The sequence below is a fragment of the Volvox carteri genome, assembly GCF_000143455.1.
Source record: "Volvox carteri f. nagariensis unplaced genomic scaffold VOLCAscaffold_79, whole genome shotgun sequence".
Lineage (NCBI taxonomy): Eukaryota > Viridiplantae > Chlorophyta > Chlorophyceae > Chlamydomonadales > Volvocaceae > Volvox > Volvox carteri.
In genome coordinates, this window is record NW_003307622.1 from 196628 (window position 1) to 213393 (window position 16766).

Consider the following 16766-nt stretch of genomic DNA (forward strand, 5'->3'; position numbering starts at 1 on the left):
GGGATGCCACGATGATTACAAAGAGGGCCGAGCGACTTAAGCCAGCTAACAACCTACAAGATGTAACAATGATGACATAACAAACTAAACAACAACAACGACTTAAATAGTTATCCAGAGCCTAGGCGGCGCCGGAAGGTCGTACATTATCCGTATCTCAAATGATCGTCCACGAGTAAAGTTAACGACTTAACAACTAACAAGAAAACCTAACATCAACCGCGCAAAGAGGAGGTGAGAAGGCTTGTACTCCCTCCCGTGATACAAAAGTTTTTTCCATACTTTTGGCAACTGAAATAACCGACAACCAGATTGACGGAAGCCAACCGTATATTATCATTTCAAGGTGTTGCGCTACCCAGCTCAGCGCAGCAGCAGCGGAGTTCAGAGTCCTTTCAACTTTTCTACCGACGCCAAGGTCTCGCAAGAGCTCGGGTCACAAGCCGCGGCGGCGGGAGACGTCGATCAGGTTTCGCCTGCTTCGTACAATGGCTGCGGCGGCAGTAGCGGGATGTGCTGTGGCGCGACGGCGCTGGTGGTCCACGTACGGCGCAGCTTTGATATGAAGCCGCCGCCGCCGCTGTCGCCGCCACCCGCGATGACGCCAGCGTTAGCAACCGCCGCCGCCACCTCGCCGCCACGACCGGAATCTACAGTGGCGGAATTACTCTCCGCAGCAGCGCCGTATCCGTATCCCGTACTTGACCGACGTGACGATGTTTTCTTCATGAAGCCGGAGGCCCCCGCCGAACCGCGCGTCCCAAAACTGTCATTTACGATGTCGTACAAGCCGGAGCGCGGCATAGAACCATGGGTCCGATCTGGGGCCTTGGCGCGATCTACAACCTGTACGGCAGTGCAAGGACAGAAATTACGACAGCTAAGTCAGAAAATCAAATGTGAAGCGCTAATTGATGCGTACGGCGTTCGGGGCCTTATGGCAAGTAGCGTTACCTAGACCACTTGGTGCATTGCCATGGCCAGCGGGACTGGACTGCATCTCAACCAACCTAAAACTGCTCCAAGGTAAAACCTTAAATTGCTCCACAAAACCCTAAAACCCTCCCATCTCACCTCCAGTCTCATGTTCCCCTCCAGTGTCCCTGCGGGCAAGCCGTGCAGCTCGAGCATCACCTGGAAGGGCGCTACGCCGCTGGCATCCTGCAATACGACAAGGTACGGCATCGCGTAAAAAAGGCAGCAATCCGGCGGCGTACACGGCAGGAAGCGTACGGCAGTTTTTCCCATTTCCATGGCCTTCACTCCCCAATTCCAGCAGCGCCCTGGCTGCGAAAGGGGGTGGGAAGGGGGTCTAACGACGGAGGGAGGGGGAGGGGGAAAGACGAACCACACGCGATTGAAGCTGCTGCCAGGGCAAGATAGTAGCTAACGTAAAAACTGACCGAAAGGCGTCCGTGGCGACTATGACGACTGTAACCTCGGGATGACGAAGTGACGTAGATGTAGAAACTCCTACCTACCTAAGCCGCCAGAAATAAAAAGCTGAATAGTATAGCCAATCCGTAAAGTAGTAGGTGTAGAAATAGTAGTGAAGGCAGCGAGTAAAATTGTGCTGACGTAAAAGTGGCGTAAAGTTGCTGGCCAGGAGAGAAGGCTGAATTGCTGATACTGAAGGGCTGCCGGTATGCAAGTGCTCCTCCCAACCCCCCAAAAAACTAGAACGCGCGACTGACCCGACCGACCCAACTAAACTATTCCGGCTAGCCTACCGACGCCAACGCGATAAACCAAAGAAGCTCGAACCACCCTTTGGACTCACCTGGCCAGGCAGCAGGAGCAGCGGGCAAAGGCACATGCAAGGCAGAGAGATGGGAGAGTTGTGAGCAGCGGAAAAAAAGGGGGGGGGCTTTGGTCTCTAGCAGTGATGATGTGAAGGGGATCCACGTGGCCGGTCCTAACGCATTCGCTCTCATAAAACCCTAAAACCTTAAAACCTTAAAACCATAAAACCTTAAAACCCTAAAACTTTAAAACCTTACGATCCTTGGAAAACCTTAAGGCCTCTACAAACTAAGGATAGCATTACCCGGCACACCCTGACCAGAGAAAAACCGAGTAGCGGCGGATACCATGAGAGTGCCGCGAACAAACAAACAAACATACGTACATACATACATCTGAGCAGCACTAACTATGTCCTGATAAGGTTACGGTGGTTCCCTTCCCCCCTTTCCCCTCCATTCCCTCCCCCCATCCAGTTCAACCCTAGATGGTGACCCACCTGTAACAACATCGTCACAGCGTTAAGAAGCGGCAACACCCCGCGTGCCAGGACACTTCCGCCCCCTGCTGCTGCTGCTCCTCCTCCTCCTCCTCCCCCGCCACCGCCATCTCCCTTGCCGCCACCACCGCCACCCGCCTCGCCCTTTCCCCCCTTGACGCCGCCGCCGCCGCCGTTGCCGTTGCTGCCGCTTTTCGCGCCCTTCTCCGCGCCCCGGAGATCCAGTACTCGGACCCACAAGCGGAAGTGCGCCATTTCCGCCAACGACGCCATTTTTAAATCCACCACCAGCGGGCCCAGTCCGCTCTGTTCGACGTCTGCCCACAGAGGTTCCCGAGTTTGCGGAGATACCCTGGAGCGAACGACTGCCTCGCGCATGCATGGCGCGGACAGCAGCAGCTGAGGACGCGCGTAACGATGGTGGGTCGGGTGTTCAGGTTTAAAACGCGTTGTGAAAAACTTGGAAAGAAGGATGCACGGAAGCACTTCGACGCGAAAAATTGGAAAAAGCAAACAGATTATAAGTGCGGTAGCAATAAAAATAAAAATATAAAAATATATCGAGCAGGATTCAGATGAGGTACGTTTCAAAACTTAATCACTCGTAATTTACCAAACTGTACGTTGCAAAGTATCAATTTACGCGTCGGCTGCTGCTATGATTTCGGAGCAACCGCGGTAATGTGATATTGATATGGTTTCTATCGACTGTCGTTACGAGCCGTCTCCTAATCGCCAACGACTTTCCACACAAAGTCAACGACTCCACGAACCGCCAACTCCCAAAACGTCCCACCTGGGGACTTGGGAACTCCGCCGACACCGACACCGCCGACCTCCGCCTGGACCGCAACATGAAGAGACCGTGAGCCCGGAGCCGTGTGAATACGAGCCGTACCTGGTGGGATGTGTGTGTGGGGGGGTGGGGGTGGAGAGGTGTGTGTGGAGAGATGTGTAGAGGCAGACAGACAGACAGACAGACAGACAGTTCATAACAGCTCAACAATATGGAGGCAGACCGTCGTGGTACAGACCGCCAGCAAAAGAAAAAACAGCCAAACAGACAGATGTACGGACAAATAAACACACTGACGGACTCTCGTACGCTCGTTCGTACATGTGCATAGGGCTGGTGGTGGGGATGCGCCTGCAGACCTCCAGCGCGAGGGGCGCCGCCCCCGGTTGCCCCGGAGGGGTTCATCGAGCCGCCCCCGTCCGGGGTGATGGCCAGGTTGCCACCACTCGGGCCCTGACTGCGACCGAATCCGGCCGCCGTCTCGTCCACGGTGGTTCGCCAAACCGTTGGTACGACAAGTGCGGCACCAATGGGTTTGTGGTCCGAGGTAGCGATATCCGAGGCGCTGAAGTACGACACAACTCGGATCTGCTTCAGAGGCAGATTAGATCTGGGCGCAGTGTGCGAGGAGGGGGGGGGAAGAGGGCGGGGGGAGTGGGTTGTCGTCGTTTTAGGTTCCTCGTTGTTGATGTTGTTACAGGGTGGTTAAGCTTCACTGGTGGCCTCCTTCCCGAGGCAATATTTCCCTCCTTATATTTTGGGTACACATGAGGTTGGAGGTTGGAGGTTGGAGGTTGGAAACCCGAATGTGACGAATGGGGACGAGCAATGTTTTTCCAATCAGTATGCTAGTACCACTGGGTGGGGTACTTCATTTGTTCTTATTAGTAAACTTATAGTAAAGGAAATTTAGAGAGGTGTGCTTCGCCATCGACTTGTCCACACCTTCATCCTTCTATCCCCCCATCCGTCCAGAAGAAAAAAAAGGGGGTTGCCTAACCAAGCTTTGTATGTCACACGCGGTTGGAGTATGCATGTGGGTTATCTAGAGCTGCGTGTCCAGGACGTGAGGGCTGACGCCTTCCCCCGCCCGCGCCACCACCACCACCACCACCACCACCACCAAGTTAAGCAGGTGCAGGCAAGGAAGCGGCACGGTCCCCCGCCTAGCAGCCACAGCTCATACCGATAGAGGACGCGGTCGCAGTAGGCTGGGCTCCGCTGGGGGGTGTACTCGTGGCCACGCCGTCGCAGCACCTGTAAGGAAAACGTGTGTATGTGCGTGTGTATGTATATATGTATGTATGCGTGCTTTAATAATCTAGGTCTGAGCCGCAGGCAATAGCTGGCGGAGATGGCGGGCGTGCATATGTATGTATGCATGTATGTATGTATGTGTGTGCGCTCACAGATTGGATTGAATCAGGTTGTACGACACGAGGGAAATCGTTTTTTGAAAGGGTGAATCAAATCAGGAGAATCAAACCGCAGCAGATTCGAATGATTCGACACGCTCGCAAACTGGCCGTACTTGTACGACGGCTTCCCTGTACAAACCGTACCTTGAAACTTGGCTCGAAGTTGATAGGGCCCTCTGTAAACCCCAGGAAGGCGCGTTTTGCCGTAATCTCCCGCCGCAACTGGTCCACCTGTCGTAGATATACACATGTACGACATGTTTACACGACATTTACTCGGATCAGAAGCAAGTAGAAGCAAGAGGCGGCATCATCCTTGTCCGCGTCAAAGCACACCCCGCGGCATTCCGGTGCTGTTTGTGTGTTTTGCACCATATCGACCACATCACATCACACTCCTAGGACATCCCAAACCCACAGACACAGACACAGACACAGACACAGACACAGACACAGACACAGACACAGACACACAGACACACAGACACACAGACACACAGACACACAGACACACAGACACAGACACACAGACACACAGACACAGAGACACAGACACAGAGACACAGACACAGAGACACAGACACAGAGACACAGACACAGAGACACAGACACAGACACAGACACAGACACAGACACAGACACAGACACAGAGACACACAGACACAGAGACACAGAGACACACAGACACACAGACACACAGACACACAGACACACAGACACACAGACACACAGACACACAGACACACAGACACAGACACACAGACACACAGACACAGAGACACAGACACAGAGACACAGACACAGAGACACAGACACAGAGACACAGAGACACAGACACAGACACAGACACAGACACAGACACAGACACAGACACAGACACAGACACAGACACAGACACAGACACAGACACAGACACAGACACAGACACACGCTCTTGCACCGCCACCACCGTCACCACCGACAACATTTTCACCCCACACCCACCTCCAGCAGCTTCGCAAACGCCCCTTGCTGAACCTCCGCCACCAGAGATGCGAAATCCTGCTGCGTGGGGCTCTCTGTGGGCGTGATGGCCTGCTGGCCGTAGTCTAGCCTGATGGGCGGCGGGGGGGGTGAAAGGGGGTGAAAAAGGGGGTGAAGGTGAAGCGCAGGGGAGGGGGGGATAAGAACAGGCAGGGTGGGGCGGGGGGGTAGGGAGGTAAGGAGGAAGGGGGGAAGAGACAAGAGGGCATGTAGGCTCGAATTTCATAAGGGGGATGTGACCCATGAGCCCCGCGCCATGAGAAACGCAAAAGGTTAAAACGTTGATTCGTTGGATTGCTTTCCTACAGTGAACAACGTTGCCTGTCTATAGGAATCGACAGTGTGAAGTTGCTATGCGGACATGCACAGACACAGACACAGACACGCAATCACGCAATCACGCACTCTTTTTACACAACGCATACATACCACGTAACCCCAGGTGGTTTGGGGAGTACCGGGCTAAAAATAAATGGCAAGTCTGGACTTCGAATCCCAGAGTCGGCATCTAGCTTTTTATTATCTTTCGCATCTTCCGATAAAGATGCGGGTTCGGGTCCCACAGCTGGTTTCCTCCCTCCCCCCCCGGGTGAAGCAGATCCGGGTGTCGAATGCTGAAATGTGAAATGAGACACTTTGTTCCTCCACTGCGCTGGGCGACTGGGGAGTGGGAGCTTACCATGAAGATCTATGCACTGCCACAGAGCTATGGTGGAGGAATATTTCTGTTGTATAGGACCTGGACCAGGCTGCATACCAGATGTTGGTTGATTAACGAAACCGGGCAACGAAACACACATACACACACATACGCACACATACACACACAGTCATGCTTGTCTGTACCGCGCTTCATCTCGGTTCCCTCTCTTCCTACAATTTAGTACAGTCGTACAGTCGCACAGTTGTACTGCATTTACCGGTAGTTGAGGTCACCGACCCAAATCACGTGGTGAAAGGCGGTCAGCACGTCCATATTGGAACCTTGCCAGTCGAGCTTGAGGCCCCGAATAATGTCTCGGTAATTGTTGTTGCGCGCACTGCAAAACATAAAAGCAGACCGAAGCCAGATGCTCCTCGTTTTTTTTACACGTGCAAACACATGTGCAATAAAATATATTGTGCGTGTAGACAGCAAAAAGATTTCTTCTTGGGTCGGTCAGATATTAAAGCAGTTTCGTATCCCTCTTGCTAACATGTTTTCTCTTTTGGCAAATTGACGAGATCTGCCCCCGGATATGGAGTTTAGCTAGGACGATAGTGCTTAATACATAAATACATACGAGTGGACCGTACATGCCTCCACAGCGTTCCCCCCCTGGCCCCCACTCCCAAACACATTCGAAACACAAACACACATAAATACACACAGACACACACTCGCACGGCACGCAAAGGTCTTCCATATGACCGGGGATGTGTGTGGGTGTACGGGACAGACATTACCGCAATGCCGTACCGTGTACGATCTTGATGGGCCGCCAGGTGGCTGTTCACGAAAGCAATAGTCGTCTCCCAAACTCTCAAGCTGATGCCCACTCCCCCCTATGGCGGGGGGGATGAGGTACAGACAGCAAAGGAAACATACAGACATACATCGTTAAACATACAGACACACAGAAAGACATTCAGGTGCTGTCGGGATGAAGACGACTCTCCGCTGTCGTGTTACTTTCTTGACGACAAAGCAGTTCCCGAGAGGAACGATATTATTATTGATATCTTTGCAAACAATTGCGAGATTATGGGTTATCGAGGATACCGAGGGTCATTTGAAACGACGTTACCTCATTCTATGGGACAGCCCTCTTTCTAGTGGTGCCAATCGCAGCAAGATAGGGGATGGAATATTGCCGAAGCGTGTTAGACCTATATAATACATGTAACAACCATCAAACGAAAGCGTTAATTATTGCAACAAATTCAACTCTTGACGGTCAAACTGGACGGCAACTGTACTTCGTACATATGAAACTTACATACATATATACTTACATACCAGCAATTACGCCGCCAGGTCCGATTCGCAAGAATTTTAGTCCCCGACTACAAAAATTGCTTGATAAGAAATATCCTCCGCCCTACCAGTAACTCCACCGCAAAACATGCGATGTGACGCATACAAGTGAGACTCACACGTAGATGCGCATAAAAGCATAATATTCCATGCTGCGTTGTACGGCGTTGTACTGCATTACAGCCCTTACCTTGTTCGTGGCCACACCCGCCACCCCGGTGGCTTGCTTCGACGTCCGCACGTCCGAGATCGCGGCGTACACGTCGTTACGCGCAAAGAGCAGCAATCGGATCTGTCCCATGTGGGCCGCGGCGACCAGGAAGTATCCAGGACCAACCGCCTCCTGCAAACGGTTTAAGCCAAGTGTAATCAATCGACCATCATCTGTTACCTTTCACGTTATCCCAAAGTTAAGAGAGAGTACATCTATTATGAATTAAATATATAAAAATGTAAAATCTTTGCTTGGGAACTTTGGATCAAACCGCCAAGAGACGAGTTAGGTTTACGGTATGAAAAAGGTTTCGCACCTCGGTTAGTTTATGATGGTCAATAAATGATAATTTTCATCAATCATGGCAATAGAGATACTTAGACGGCTATGAAAGAGAAACCTAACGCTAGTGCGCAAACAACCAACACAAACTAAATTGCTGGTCATCTGGCGCCACACAAAGCACCCCCAAAGCATATAAATATTATATCTAACAATCTGCTCACCAGCGCCATCGCAGCCTCTCACCTTGAGCCGCTCTTCCCACAGGTCCCGAAACTCGCCGCCCACTTTGGCCATATCCGTCAGAACACCCTTGCTCTTGTACGTTTGCTGTGTGACCTTGCCCTGAGGTGCGTTGCTGCGCAGGTTGCCGCCGCCGCCACCGGCACCGCCTCCGGGGGCCCCGCCGCCCGCGCCGGCAGGGGCGTTGCTCAAGCTGGGCCTTGAAAACATCCCTATGCTGTTGGCGCTGAGGGCCGCGGCTGCGTGGCTCGAGCTGAAGGACCCATCAGCCGTGTTGGCACCGGCGGCGATGGCGGTGGCCACATGAGGCGGCCAGCCGGCCTGTGATATGTGTGTGTATGTATGTGTGTATATGCATGTGATTTTTGGTGGAAAATTGGTTGTGTGGTGTGGGCGAAAACACGGGGAAAAGTCGGGTGAGAGAGGTCGTCAGGACAAAACTCGTGCAGGTTTTTGGTGTGGATAGGGTGTGATGGCCTCCCCCCCACTAGCCGTTGGTTTTGTGTATAGGGAAGTCCAGGGGAGGGGGGACGCGAAGCAAGACCTGATGTGCTACGGACAGAAGGAGAGCCCGAAGTGCACCGGGCCAGTAAGCACTTCAGTAACCCCCCACGTGCGAACAAAATTCAGGAAAAACGTGTAGGAAAACCTAAAGGGGAGGGACTTAAAACAACAACAATAACAATAATAACAACAATAATAATAATATTAATATTAATAATAATAACAACAATAACAATAACAATAACAATGATGATGATGATAATGATGATGATGATGATGATGATGATGATGATGATGATGATGATGATGATGATGATGATGATGATGATGATGATGATGATGATGATGATGATGATGATGATGATGATGATGATGATGATGATGATGATGATGATGATGATGATGATAAATTACAGTGCACAGACCCATAAAGGCCGGAATTCCCTGCCTGCCCCGTCGAGGAGGTGGTGCTGCGGTCCTTCCGGGCCTCCCAGGTACACGGCCGTTCATGTTGACGACTCGGCCAATTAGGAAGTATCCAGCTAAAACCTAAAACCCACTAAAGTCCTCTAAAACCTTCAAGGCCGTACCAGGCGGTTCGTGGGCGGCTCCAATGTGCTGTGGCGGCGTCGCGACACCGCGATGCTGGTGGGAATGCGGGACAGAGGCGGGCCGCCGCTGCTGCCGCCGCCGCCGCCATCGGCTGCCCCTACAATGCAACACAGTACAATACAGTACAATATACAGTACAGTACAATACACAGTACAGTACAATACACAGTACAGTTGTCATAAAACAGTACTACGACAGCATACAAAGCGGCAAGGTCGTACTACCCCCGCACAAGTTTCACAATAAAAAGCATAGCAGCATGGAATTGCAGTAAAGCCAAGCGTCCAACCACTTTACCAGAAGCTATCAACCAACAAACCAACTTGACGGCTTTGTACGCCTGATGGCTCGTCCAAAGCGCAGGTCCCCAGATCACACAGCGTTGCTCCAGCCCAAGACCTGGCGGCCCTCTTGCCACACACATCCCGAGCACTACCCGCACCTGCTACAGACGAACTGCCGCCGGGCTGCAACGCCGACAGCTGGGGCGGTACGACAGACATCGCGCTACGCGTCCTCGCCCGCGTTGGCAACCCACGATTTGACACACGGCCTGACGGCAACGCCGGAGCAAGTGTCGTACTCGGTTCTCGTGTCGCCATGCCGCTGCGTGGCGTGCTCGTCACGCCGTCGGGGTCCGTATCATTAGCGGCGGCGGCAGCGGTGCCGGAGGGCGACGCACCGTTGCTGCTACCGCCGCCACCGGCGGCGGACGGAGGCAAAAGGACTGACAGCCGTGGGCGAGGGCCGCCGCCGCCGCCGCCGCCGCCGTGGGGCATGCCAGCGGCGGCAGCGGCTGCGGATGGGTTGCCAGACTCGGGCGGCTGACCGCTTGTGGCATTGCCGGTGCCGATGCTGCCGTGGACCTACGAATGCAGCCCCTTTTTGATGTCGTACGATCATGTACGGCAACATCGACGCTAATACATACGTTTGTCCAGTATCGCACTCATAAACGCAATACAACAACTCGGGGCACTAGCTATCGTATGAATGACACGCAACGTTAGGACTGTACTCGAAAATGCGGTACAACAGCAGCTTTGACAAGAACTAGGTAAATACGCATGCAAAGCGGCAGCGAGTACGGGACCATTGTATGTACTGGAAGGCGGCATGGTAAGCAACGGTAAGCACGGGAAATAAGCAACAAAAGTACAGAAACATACAAATGAAACGTGAAAATTGGCACATCAATCAATCTCACCCCAGAATCCATGAAAATTAGTCCGCTTTCCGCTTTGGTTGCATCTGCGTTACTGCCCCTGCTATGGTTAGCGTTGCCGTTTGTAAGGCCGTTAACTTGACCGTTGAGGTGGCCGTTGAGGCCCTGAGCATGGCCGTTGACTTGACCGTTAGCTTGACCCCTGTTTGCGTGAATACTGCTGTCATGATGATCATGGCTGCCGTACATTCCGCTGGCATACGCATCGTACACATTGGTCCCCTGTGGTTGGCAATTGTTGGCGTTTGCTCAGGTCGAAGGTCGTTGTCACTCAATCGAAACGAGACTGATATTATAAAAATGATGCGACATTCCGCACCTCTTCGTTGGAACCGCCCGCCATGCCGTACTCCTCCCCTGGCCCCTGGTTCCCCTGGTCCATAGCTCCCGCGCCAACCTTGTAAAGACACTCCTGTACGACGGTTAGTTAGTTAGGATGGCAGTTAAGCAGTTGCGCGGTCTTTCCGTTAGGGCAGGGTCAGCTGCTCACTGCCAGTTTCAGAACCCCCGGTCAGGACAGGAATGATAAAACACACATTTATATGACAGACATACAAACGACACACACCAACACCATGACATGCAACACACATACACACCCACCCACCCACCTGCACCCCAATCGCCACAAGGTCGTGCTGCAACGCCTGGACGCCCTGTGACGTACACAAGGTACGACAACGAAAGCACAGTACGGCACAAAGGTGCAGGCGTTGGTAAGCAAGTCGAGCTTGCGGCCGGCAGGGTGCGGTCTTTTCGACGGAAATGCGGCACTTCGGCACTTCTGCACTGGTGGTGGTGGTTGTGTTGGTAATGGCACTGGTCGGCGGTGGTGGTGGCGGCAGGCGGTCCTGATGGACAGAGTCGCGGGGGGGGGGGGAGGCTGCCGGTTGCCGAGTAGCCGCTGGGCGCGTGTCCGCACACGACCTATTATCTGCACAAAACCCGACACGGGACTTTCCATCACCCCCTCCCCCCCGCCCCCCGTGCAGATGCACAAACCCGTGCAGATTCCCCCCTTCTGGAGCCCCCCACCTCCCCCCCACCCCTCCCCCTCCACCCTGCCTGGAGCCAGGTGCTTAGGTCCTGCGGTGGCTCCGCATTGCCCACATTCCAGGTGCACGCCAGCACGTTGAGGGCCCTATGGACCCACTCCTGAGGGCGCAGGAGAGGGAGAGGGAGTAGTAGGAGGGAAAACACAACAACAGTCCTGAATCCGTTTTTGAAACAACACTGCCCCACAGCCTCATCGCCCCTCGCCTTATCGCAACTCCCGGCACGGCAGCCCGGATTCCCCGCGGCACGCTGCCCGCCGTTGGTTTGATGGCGCTTTGGATGCATACACACACATACACGTCGGTACGGGACACAGTTTTATCCTCTTCCTGACTGACTGCGCCATCACCACCACAACCCACCACCATCACCACGCTCATGTAAGTCCGCTCCCTCCCACCCACCCCTTCCCCCATCCCCGTCGCCTCGCCTCATCATCCCTCCCCCTCCCCCACCCCGGCCCCCACACCCCACAACAACACCCTAACCGAAGAGCCTCACCGCTGTGTAGAACAGCTGCAGCTGCACCTGACCCTTGAGTTTGCCAGCGCGTGAGCGCATCTGGTGCCACACGGGCTGAGAGTAACGCGCAGGCGAGTCAGCAATGCTCTTCACTGGCACTCGGACCTGTCCCATGAAGACTGCGTGACACGCACACGCACATACATACATAAACACATAAATACATCACCGCGTGTGTGTGCATGTGCGTGTGTATACATGTGTTTTTTTCGGGTCATTAAAAGAGGCAGGTGGCTAGGGCAGGGAGAAACGTTGGAGCATAAAACAATGCGCGAGAAATCTGAACGTGTAACGAAAGGGAGACACAAACGCAGCCAGTGTCGCACCACGGAAGCGACTTGGGGGAGGGCGGGGTATTGCACCGGATCTTGGAAAGGGGAAAAGAGGGAGAGCAAGAATCCGCATCTTGTATCGGTGTAGAGCCTCATTGGGGGATTGCAATTATGCTTTTGAAATTTTACAGCAAGTTTAGTTATGGGCTCCGAAACCTCGCTGTACGGCAGAGCTGGGTAGGGGTTTTCGTAACCCTCCCCATGACTTCACCAGGCTCTTCCCCAGACGGCGCCTAATTGTAAACGTAAAATTTTGTTTGTTTGCTAGACAACCAAGTTTATTCAATATTTTACAGTGCTGCCGAGCACGAGCACGAGCACGAGTACGAGCACGAGTACGAGCACGAGCACGAGCACGAGCACGAGTACGAGCACGAGCACGATTCATTCCAAGACCGCATTTGGGGAAGGCGTGTGCCGTACTGGTGCACCACTACATGCCCCACCTGAAGCCCCGGCATCTGTCCTGAGTCGTCCTGAACGGCCATCCTGACACGCCATCCTTTCCACCACACAATTGAAAAAATGTCACCTATGCGCGTGCGTGTGTGCGTGTGTGCGTGTGTGTGCTTTTAAACCCCAAGTCCAGAACATGGTCGGGGCCGTGTTGTGGAGGGATCCTGCGGAGACGCACCACGCTGGGCTTCATAATGTGTGTTGATGATGCTCTCTAACCGCCAACTGCAATGAAATAATATATGCCGTACCTGGCCGCCAGCAGCGCAAATGGTCGTACACCTTGACTTTCAGCTCCGCAAACGCCGGCTGAGGTACGTCAAATACGAAGAACTCGTCCCAAAACGGATCCTTGCTCTGTTGTCATAATCGCCACGACATAGACACGCACACACACATACACACCAATTAACCCGTCCCCAGTTTCCCCCCCCCCCACGGACACACATCACGGGGCGGGTGGTGCGGTGCGGGGCCGGGACGGCGATGGAAAGGGCGGGAAAGAATTAACGATGGGTCGCGTGCTCGGAACTATGGAACCAAAGAATGCCATGTGACCAAATGTCCAAGTTATCAATACCACCGCCCGAGTGACAACTCGGCATATGCCAAAACTAATTGTCAGATGTCTAAGAATTCCATTAAGTTCTGACATATGTTTTCATGCCTCGAGGGTTTGCAAATATGTATGTATGTATGTGTGCATGTGAGAGAAGATCCGTGTGAAGCTCAACATTGCCGTACTTGCTTCCTCCGTACATGTCGTACGTACCTTCATAACCGCTTTGGATGTGTATGACTTGCCCTCGCACGACACCACCGCGTATGGGTCAATCTGCTTCTCTTCTTTCGACCGTCCCAGGTCTGTGGCTTGCAGCAGCCGTACAGCCAAGCGTGCTCGCTCCACACGCGATTTGTTACCAGCCCTGCATCCATAAAATCGTACGGCGTGTCGTACACTTGTGGCCTCTTACACATATTCCCGTTGGCGGCAGGACAACCTAGTACGAGTTTGCAGATCTAGGAAAAGGTAACAATTTTTGCTTTTATATGCAATATTTATTTTGCGCAGATCGCGTCCTTCAGACCACCCGAAAACGGTTTCATCTTCAGATTTTTATCTTTAAATTTTCAAACATTTTCGCAACTAGGGTGTCGGCGGTCTACACCACGTCCACCCTATCACACCCACACGTGGTCTGCTCCCATTCACTATTCAACGAGAAGTCCGAATAAAAAGCCGCATACGCGTCCAGGAGGTCTCCGGCCTGCGACTGCCCTCTCACCAAAGCATGAGTCCCTGCTCAGTGCCCAGCCGCCCGCCGCCGCCGCCGCCGCCAACATCAGGCAGGAGCAGTTTTTCCGTGCCGCCGCCGCCGCCACCGCCGCCACCGATATGGAGGAGGGAGCTACTGCCGCGAACCTCCGGATGCCGCGAGGCCGGGCTCCCCGCTACTGCCGCCGCCATCGCTGACGTGGCTGAGGGCCGTCGCACGGCCACGACACCGTTACGTGTGCCCGACTGCACCTGCATTTATAACATGAGAATGCGAAATGATCGCAATGTACACCAGTTGTGGAACTGAACAATAGTGTACAGCATTGCACGATAATCGGTACCGGTTTTGGGCGGCTTAGGAGGCGCGATGGAGCGACAGCAAGGGGAACCAGACACGTGCAGTTCGGACAGGCTAAGTATCGTACTTGCTGTACAGCAGGCCCTCATCCTAGCACGCATCATGTATATATCGGCAGTTATTCGCTGACTCGTATCTGCTGACGTGTACTGTCGAAGTACAGGTGTTTCCGTCGTACCTGGTAATCGCCATGTCTGTTTGCAAGCGTTTCGTCGGCCAGGTCGTTCAGCAGTTCGGGATTCGACATTAGGGCAGGTCCTCCGGGAAGGGATGCTGTCGTACCGTCCTCAGCCCCCCGATCGCTGGCGCCGCCGCCATTATTCGTACACAACCTCTCCTCCTGGGCCGCCACCGCCGCCGCCGCCGCCACCACATCGCCGTATGAGCGAATGCATGGAACAAAACATCACACCTTACGAAAAAGTTGGATGTTTGGGAATGTCAACCCCCATTTCGTTGGGCAAACACGTTTAACAAACAAAAACATGAAAACGTTCGCCAATGTAAGGCCTCTTTGGTGCCTATCGCCACAAAGTTGGGCGAATTCCAAGCATCTCAATTACAATTGCACGTTTGGTCCGACGCCAACCGACATACAATTGAGGCCCAATAATAATAATAATAATAATAATAATAATAATAATAATAATAATAATAATAATAATAATAACAATATAATAATAATAATAATAATAATAATAATAATAATAATAATAATAATAATAATAATAATAATAATATGCAAATGGAGGAATTGATCGTAACGGATTCAGCTGAAGCTTTTTTAACTCCAGTTTTGCCTTAGCAATCTGCCAAAACGGCTTTCAAACCAAACGGCGGCGCTGCCGTTGCCGCAACCACCAACCGCGCCGCCGCAGACGCTGCTGCCGTACGCCTGCATCCCCCCGGGTCAACGTACCGATCATTTCCCTACTGGCATCTGAATTCCCCCCCGCCTGCAGCCCCAACACGCCCCCTCCCACACAGCCTCCGAAACCAAGCACCCCAACACAGGATTCCGAAACCAAGCCGTAGCCCTGACCGAACACACATCACAAACCACACACCACGCACCTGCAGGCTGCTTCGGCCGCTGGCCCGCCTGGCGCTGCCCAGCAGGCTCAACACCATGTCCGTGCCACGGTTTGCTCCCACCGTGTCGGACATCCTGCGCGCCTTCTCCACCGCCCTGGCCAGCAATTCGTCCTGCTCTGGACTGACAAGGAACATCGTACTGCGCCGCCGGATCGCGCCCGCTCGACTTAAACGTGGCGGAGTTTGACCGGCAGCTCCCCCTGCTGCTGCTGCTGCTGCTGCTGCTGCAGTGGCGGTGCCTGCCGTCGCCTCTGGCTGCTTCCCCGGGTTTTCGGATTGCGGCCCTTCCTGTTGTCTTTGTTGTTGCTGCTGCCACTGTTGGGGGGGGATAGGGTTGTGAGAGTTTCGTGGCTGCAGTTTTGTGGTCGGGGGATGGTGGTCATGTTGCGGGGCGCTGGCGTTCACGGGTCGCCGTGGTACGGCGGCTGCGGCTGTGGCGTTAGCGCCGGCTTCGCTTGTTTGCCGTGCAATTCTGTCGCCGTCAGCAAAGCCTCCGGCGGCGCTGGCGTGATCGCCCTGCTTGGCGCCGTCACCGCGGGATGGGGCACTGTGCGGATGGGTGTGGTGGTGTTGGTTGAGGTAGTTGAGGTAGCTGTTGGGGCGGTTGAGGTGGTTTCCAAGCCGCTCGTTGTCCTGCGGTGCTGGCTGCTGCTGCTGCTGCTGCTGCTGCTGGTGGTTCGGCAGCAGTAAGGTATGAAGCGACTTCCGTGGGTGGTGCTGGTGTTGGCCTTGATATTGGTGCGGATGTTGGTGGGGTGCGTGGAGCTGCTGTTGCGTGTCGCCATGGCTGCAGCCGCCACCGCCGCTGCAGGTGCTACCGTGGATGTTGGCGCCGCCGCCGCCGCCGCCGCCGCCACCGCCACAGGCACATACCCCGTGCTCCCAGGATTTCCGGTCCGTATGAGCCTGCTGGCAATATCCACGACGTCTGATTTGGGCCGACGAATACTGTGCTGGTGGGTATGGAAGCTCTTCTTGGTGCATTTCTGCGTGAGGTGCGACTTTTTTGCCAGGGCACACTTAAGAGTGCTTAGGAGCAAACCTGCACCCTGTTGGAGTTCCTGACTCGGAGGCTGGGGAGGCTATAGGGT

General features: G+C 53.8%; 2 protein-coding genes across 2 annotated transcripts; both read right to left on the bottom strand.

Annotated features, from left to right (window-relative positions):
* On the bottom strand, positions 1-12269 carry VOLCADRAFT_121655 (uncharacterized protein; the record flags this gene model as incomplete). The annotated part of the gene is made up of 19 exons (XM_002957768.1): positions 1-846; positions 1075-1161; positions 1731-1780; positions 2347-2641; positions 3039-3140; positions 3543-3648; positions 4225-4295; positions 4601-4687; positions 5441-5549; positions 6939-7024; positions 7687-7839; positions 8239-8488; positions 8979-9187; positions 10035-10148; positions 10560-10799; positions 10897-10989; positions 11189-11233; positions 11613-11732; positions 12135-12269. The coding sequence occupies 19 exons, from the start codon at positions 12267-12269 to the stop codon at positions 466-468; spliced, it is 2733 nt and encodes a 910-aa protein (XP_002957814.1). The 3' UTR covers positions 1-465.
* Positions 12270-12777: 508 nt separating this feature from the next.
* Positions 12778-16659, bottom strand: VOLCADRAFT_119783 (uncharacterized protein; the record flags this gene model as incomplete). The annotated part of the gene is made up of 5 exons (XM_002957769.1): positions 12778-13019; positions 13195-13300; positions 13716-13869; positions 14230-14471; positions 15655-16659. 5 exons carry the CDS (start codon positions 16657-16659, stop codon positions 12778-12780), a joined length of 1749 nt encoding a protein of 582 aa, XP_002957815.1.
* Positions 16660-16766: the final 107 nt, after the last annotated feature.